This window comes from Filicampus tigris, chromosome 1, assembly GCF_054856515.1.
Source record: "Filicampus tigris isolate MCC_2025a chromosome 1, RoL_Ftig_1.0, whole genome shotgun sequence".
In the NCBI taxonomy this organism is placed as follows: Eukaryota; Metazoa; Chordata; class Actinopteri; order Syngnathiformes; family Syngnathidae; genus Filicampus; species Filicampus tigris.
Window position 1 is genome coordinate 2,575,001 of NC_141217.1, and position 6,960 is coordinate 2,581,960.

The following is a 6,960-nucleotide window of genomic DNA, read 5'->3' on the forward strand; positions in this document are numbered from 1 at the left end:
TGTATTGCACTTTCACTGTCAGAGGGTGTCGCTACCGCTGATATTGGCTGGGACACCAAGGGACACCTTTTCTGACCAATTCTGGAGCCGTTTTTACTTAGCCAAACAATGAACAAAGCGACAGCGACAACAATGGAGAGCGTGCCTTCTAGAACAACGGGACCTAGATGACTAGATGATGCATTTAATTGCATTCTTAAATCGATCCAGAAGGTGGCACATAGGTGGTATGTGCGTGTATTGGCTTCTTTATACACACACACACACACAACACCCACGCTGCCGCCAAGCTAGAATGCTTTGCAGCCGCAGCAATGAGCTGCGTGGTGCGGATCCTCTCCTCCGTGGTGACAAATAAATTAGCCGTAAAGAGGCCTTGTGACTTCTTATAGGCTCACCACCTGTGGGGGGGCCAAATGGGTTGGGTGCCCTGTGAGCTGGGGGGCGGCAAAAGACAGGGTCCATGGCAGACCGATCCCTGGCTACAGAAACTAGCTCCAGGGACATGGAATGTCACCTCTTTGGCTGGGAAGTAGCCTGAGCTGGTGTGCGAGGCAGAGAAATTCCAACTAGACATACTGTAGTCAGGCTCACCTCCACACACAGCTTGGGCTCTGGTATCAGTCCTCTTGAGAAGGGTTGGACACTCTTCCACTCTAGAGTTGCCCAAAGTGAGTGGGGTTGAGTAGGTGTGGGCATACTTATTGCCCCCCGGCTTGGCGCCTGTAGATTGGAGTTCACTCCAGTGGACAAGAGGGTTGCCTCCCTCCGACTTAGGGTGGGTGAATGGGTTCTGACTGTATTTTGTGGCGATGCACCAAACAGCATCTCAAGGTACCCACCCTTTTTGGAGTCCTTGGAGGGTGTGTTGTCGAGCGCGCCCCCTGGGGACTCCATCCTTTTGCTGCGGGACTTCAGTGCTCAAGTGGGCAATGACAATGAGACCTGGAAGGGCGTGATGGGAAGGATCCGCCCTCCCGATCTGAACCCGAGTGGTGTTCTGTTACTGGACTTCTGTGCTCATCACGCATTGTCCATAACGAACACCATGTTCAAACATAAACATATGTGCACTTGGCACCAGGACACCGTAGGCTGCAGTTCGATGATCGACTTTGTAGTCGTACCATCGGATTTGCTGATGCATGTTTTGGACGCTCGGGTGAAGAGATGGGCGGATGTCAACTGATCACCACCTGGTGGTGTGTTGGCTCCGATGATGGGGGAAGATGCTGATCCAACCCAGTAGACCCAAACGTATTGTGAGGGTTTGCTGGGAACATCTGGCAGAATCCCCTGTCAGAAAGAGATTCAACTCCCACCTCTGGCAGAACTCTGCCCACATCCCGAGGGAGGCAGGGGACATTACAGAGGAATCACACTCCTCAGCCTACCTGGTAAGGTCTATTCATGGGTGCTGGAGAGGATGGTCCGTTGGAGGTCCAATCTCGGATTCAGGAGCAGTGTGGTTTTTGTCCTGGCCGTGGAACAGTGGACCAGCTCTACACCCTTGGCAGGGTCCCAAGGGTGCATGCGAGTACGCCCAACCAGTCTACACGTGTTTTGTGGACTTGGAGAAGGCGCTCGACCATGTTCCTTGGGGAGTCCCGTGAAGGGTGCTTCGGGAGTATGGGGTACCAAGCCTCCTAATAGAGGCTGTTCGGTCCCTATACCACCAATGACAGAGTTTGGTCCACATTGCCGGCAGAAAGTCGGATTTGTTTCCAGTGAGGGTTATTACCGATTCTGTCCATAACTTGTATGGACGAAATTTTGAGGTGCAGTCGAGGTGTTGAAGGGGTCTGGTTTGGTAGCAAGGCGATCTACATTCCTACCCTCACCTATGGTCACGAGCTGCGGGTCATGACCAAAAGAACAAGATCCCAGATACAAGCAGACTAAATGATTATCCTCTGCAGGGTGTCTGCGCTCTCCCTTAGAGATAGAGTGAGAAGCAGTGTCGTCCGGGTGGGACTCAGAGCCGAGCCACTGCTCCTCCACGTTTAGAGGAGCCAGATGAGGTGGCTCGGGCGACTGATTAGAATACGTCTTGGACGCCTCCCTGGTGAGGTGTTCCGGGCAAGTGCCACCGGTAGGAGGCCCCGAGATCGACCCAGGACACACTGGAGAGACTATGTCTCCCGGCTGGCCTGGGAATGCCTGGGGATCCCTCCGGAAGAGCTGAAAGAGGTGGCTGGGGAGAGGAAAGTCTGGGCTTCCCTGCTGAAAGATGCTGCCTCCGCGACCCAACCCCGGATAAGCGGTAGATAATGGATGGATGGACGAGGTCTTGTGAATGAAACTAGCTGGCGAAAGCTGAGAATGTCATAGTCCGCATGTGACTAAACGGACCAATCACGAGAGAGAATGCATGTTGCATTCTACACGCAATACCAATTTTTGACGTGTGCGTGGCATGTGTTGCAGACGTGCCACGCAGCACAACGCGAAAGGAAGCAGTTGCCAGAGGGATTAGCTCAGTGAGCCCAGTTGTGACTGAAGAACTAATATTGTGGCTGGTATAGCTTTGAATATGGTCAGGACGATGGCCATTAGCGAAGACTTTAAATTTGATAAATTGTCAGACCCCTAATATCTGCAACTTTGTAAAGCCGTTCACCTGCAATTTCAATTGAAATTCAAATTTCATAACGCAGCAAATCTAGTTGCCGATGGTCAGCCATTCATGAAAAATAGTTGCAGAACCCAGTATACTGCATGACAGTTCAATCACGTTTGGCTGTGTTGCTCTGTGTGTTGCTGGAACTTGAGTGAGTGAACATATCGTCTTGTGGGACACTATTTGGGGTTTTAGTAAATCAAGCACTTTGTCGTTTACAACACTCAGAAATATGTATATAACTCAGGAATAGTATGCAATTGTTTCTCATAATCTTCCCTCCCTGTCTGTCAGATTCATGCCACCAGACGACCCACTCGGCCGACACGGTCCCAGCTTGGACAACTTCTTGAGGAAAAGACCTGTAATGCCCGAGCAGAAAAAACAACCTTGTCCATACGGTGAGAAGACCGTGGGGTAATGTCAACGTCATTTAAGAACCTGGTTTATTGACTGTACTTATGTCTCCATCAGGAAAGAAGTGCACTTATGGCCACAAATGCAAGTACTACCATCCGGAGAGAGGCGCTCAGCCGCAACGCGCTGTGGCTGATGAACTGCGGGCCAGTGCCAAGACCTGTGTTGCCCCCAAAAACCAGGGCGACGCCGGGCTGGTGAAGAGCCACAGCGTGCCGGCTGGCAGCATCGAGGCAAAGCAAGGTGTGGCGAAACGGCAGTCTGACCCTGGTGTCCGGGCTCTTTCATACAGCGACGCCGAGGAGAAACTGGCAGCAAAAGAGAGGACAGAAAGCCAGAGGACCGGCGTATCTGGCGCCATCAGTAATTGCAGCGGGACTGCAAGCATGTCTGCAGCCTTAGGAGGTCAGCCCCCCGGCGCTCACCAGGACCAACAGTCCCGAGCAGGCACCCCTCAGTGTGTCCCTCCAGCCCCCTGTCACGACCTCTACCCACACTGTGAGTCCCCAGACTTGAGCTACTGCTCAGTGGCGCGCGCCTACAGCAGCCTACGCATCTCATCCAGGCAGAGCTCCGACGTACGCTTTCCGCATGACGGCGACCTAAGGCTCGGCTCCATGGGATCGGCCGGCTCAGAATGCGGCAGTGAAAGCAGTGCAAGTTGCGGTAGCAGCTGCGACTCGTACGGCGAGCGGCCATGTCACGCTTGCCAGGACGGCTTGGTTGAAGACGCCGCTCAGTATGCCAACCCCAACGGTCGCCCGCATGTCCGTCAAGCTGCAGGAAGCCACGAACTGTGCAGCTTTCATGTGACCGAATACGCTAATGTCCCACACAGTAAAATGACGAACCCAGGCGCACACGGCTATGATACAAGCTCAGTACCGGGCCAAATCTGGGATCAGGGTCAGCCTCCCGACTCTGGCCCAAAGCGGCCGCTCTACGCATTACCCCTTCATTTCCAGCACCAGCCACTTGCTACGCGCTCTAGCTGCCCAGCCGACTACCACACGCTGGCCGCGTCTAATACCCCTGGCTCTCCTATTGGCCGCCGCGTAGCGCCTACCAGAGCAGAGAGCGCATCAGAATCTCATCTTTATGAGCATCTGTGCATATCCCAACATCACCACAGATTGAAAGCTTTGCCCACCTGGGATACTTACTATAGGGAGCCTCCGCCGCTTCCTCGGTACGGGCCCGGTGTCTATCAGAACTTGTCGGACACATGCCAGGCATCATGGCTCTCGCCTCAGTGGGCACAAGATGGCTACGTGCCGCGCCACTTGTCTCATCTCTCGCTCCACACAGCTCCATCACACTATTTAAGTCACCAACTACCTTCTGCCCTATCTCCTCTCCCACCCCACCTCGCCCCGTCGTCTTACACCTCGCAGCTCCCCGACTCCCCCGGTCATAGCCAGTATGGGGACGCGAGGGAGAAAGCGTATGCCAACCTGTGCAACATCTTCCCCTCTGAGCTGGTGAGTAGGGTGATGGCCAGGAGCCCCCATGTCACGGACCCCCAGAAGCTCGCAGCCGCCATACTGGCGGAAAAAGCTCAGATGGGCTTCTGAAGCAAGTGCATCAGCACTTCCAGAATGCACGATCAACAGCAAAATGCTGCCGGATAACCTGCTAATATCTGCTTTGATGACTAAGTCAGTGAACATTGCTGATTTTGTGAAAGTGTCATCATTACATACTTGTTAGGCAGCATATTGTGTGCAAGTTACATCAATGTTGCACACCAAACTTAATCTGTGTGTGTTGTTGGGCCTTTTTTGTGTGCTGATGACAGCTCGTCATCTTGTTGGAGATGGCGCAAGTGTTTTGGGCCACGTGGAGATGGGCGACCCTGTGGTGTGTACCTTAGTTTTAGTAAGGGACATCATTCTCATATTCCGTTCTCTATTTACTGTATATACTGTCCTCGTAGAAATGTGTGTATATATATATATATATATATATCCCCTACACCCCACAAACACACTTATTTATGTGCTGATGTTATGTGTGGCCCTTTCTGTTGGGTTGACTGGAATCTGCTACAGACACAATCTCCCATGTGTACATGTGTCATGTAAATATATTTAATTAGTTAATCTGTAGCAGACTCCAGCGCAATCCCCAATGAGCCACGTTTGATACAAATTGTATCAGGAAGTGAGTCGCCGATGTGATGTTAACTTGATGAGTATGTTAACTTGTCACTGTGTGTAGCTCACACTCTTGATGTAGTAAATATGTTGCAGCTCATGTAGTATTGTGGAAATATCCTGTGGGCAAAGGCAGTTCGGGGCCTACTTTGTGTAGGTATGTTAGCTGCTTTTGGGATTTTTGGTTCAAGACTGCTTATTTTCTGCAGCATCTCTGTTGATAGAAATATGGAAATATAGAAATATAGAAATATGATAGAAATATCAGCTTTCTGCAGTGGGCACAGTGTTCCTTGCCCGGTGTGGAGTGTTGAGAACAAAAGCTGCTTTTCTTGCAGCCTGTGTACTGACTTGGGATGCTGTTGAAAAGAAGCACATCCAAAAATGTGTGTAACAAAGAAGCGCCTTCACTCGGGCCTGCTGGCACCGTGTGTCAGTGGCACCCGAGCGTGGGCCCAAAGTAATGCCACTTCATGGCATCGTGCTAACGACACATCTGATACTCTGAACTATGTTCAGCTAACTGTTGTGCATGTTTCCGCGCCTTTTGATTTATGCATGTGTATTTGTGCCGACTTGACTCAGCATCATTGAAAGCTCACTCCAACAACTCTGTAATGATTTTACTACTATGACTATAGCTGTGATTGTAAAGTGTACCACAATGAAATAAAATTATTATTCTTAGATACAAATATGTATGTCTCTGTCATGTGAAGTTTCTTTAAATATCGTGGTCCAGGCTTTCACCACAGCATGTTTGTTTGTTTTTGGGTTACTCCCTTCAGGCAGCAGGTAAAATGCATGCTCTGTAGAGTTCAAGTTTGGAGATTGACTTGGCCAGTCTTAAGATGGTATCTCACTGAGTGGTGAATGCTTGCAAACGTAGCGAATTTGGGGTTTTCATCGGGGCTCGTTAAAGGTTGTGAAGATGTTCACATCGTTTTTACGTCGCAAAGAACTTAAACATGCAAAAATTTTTGCCCCCCAAAAAAAACAAAACAATTTGTGACTGTCTGGGACAAGTAAAAATTGTCTACGAACCAGGGGCGGAGCCATGGGTAGGCCTGGGTGTGCACAGGCCCACCCAGATTGACAGACTGCCCACCCAATGAGATGAATGAAAAAAAAAAAAAAAACTTTTACATTGTTAGTATGATGTATGAAATGGTTTCAGTTGTCATTCATAGGGAAGCCCTTCCAGTTTTTCAAACTAAAACGCGCCTCTTCAATGAAGTTCACCTTACTGTCTACCCAACTTCGGCAACTGCAGTGGATATAAAAGGTTTACACACTCGTGCTCTAATGTTTGTTTTTGTGGTGTATAACATACAAGACCAAGATAACTTTCAAAACATTTTCCACTATTATCCTGACCTATAACCCGCACAAATCAATTGGAGAAAAAAAATCATGAGGGGAATTAAAAATACAGAACTCAGATAATGTGTAACTGTAAACAACCCGCTTGTAATGAGGGTTGTGAGGCTGTGTTCTGAATTGACCAGTTGCATTCACTCTCTTCATTTGACTTAATAGCCACACACCTGCCACCATATAATGTGCCTCTCAAAGCTCAAATGATCTTTTCTTTGAGAAGTTTTGCTCAATGACTTGTTTTGAGGAGCACTTTTTTGGGGTTATATACATATATACACATATTTTTGGCTCTTAACTGAAGACTTGGACTTTTTGCTATTGAAAGTTTAGTCGGAATCGCGACGGACGCCCATTTAAAAGTAGAGGCGGACCGGCCTATAGTAGATA

At 49.5% G+C, this 6,960-nt stretch overlaps 1 protein-coding gene across 5 annotated transcripts in view; it reads left to right on the forward strand.

Annotated features, from left to right (window-relative positions):
- Positions 1-5,889, forward strand: part of LOC147152477 (putative ribonuclease ZC3H12C) — a 26,760-nt gene extending 20,871 nt beyond the window's left edge. For all 5 annotated transcript variants that reach the window (XM_086047025.1, XM_086047007.1, XM_086047016.1 and 2 more), the window contains 2 exons: positions 2,915-3,021; positions 3,095-5,889. In XM_086047025.1, coding sequence (XP_085903151.1) covers positions 2,915-3,021; positions 3,095-4,611 — 1,624 coding nt within the window. In that variant the 3' untranslated portion in view covers positions 4,612-5,889. The remainder of the gene's footprint in view (positions 1-2,914; positions 3,022-3,094) is intronic.
- The last annotated feature ends 1,071 nt before the right edge of the window (positions 5,890-6,960 follow it).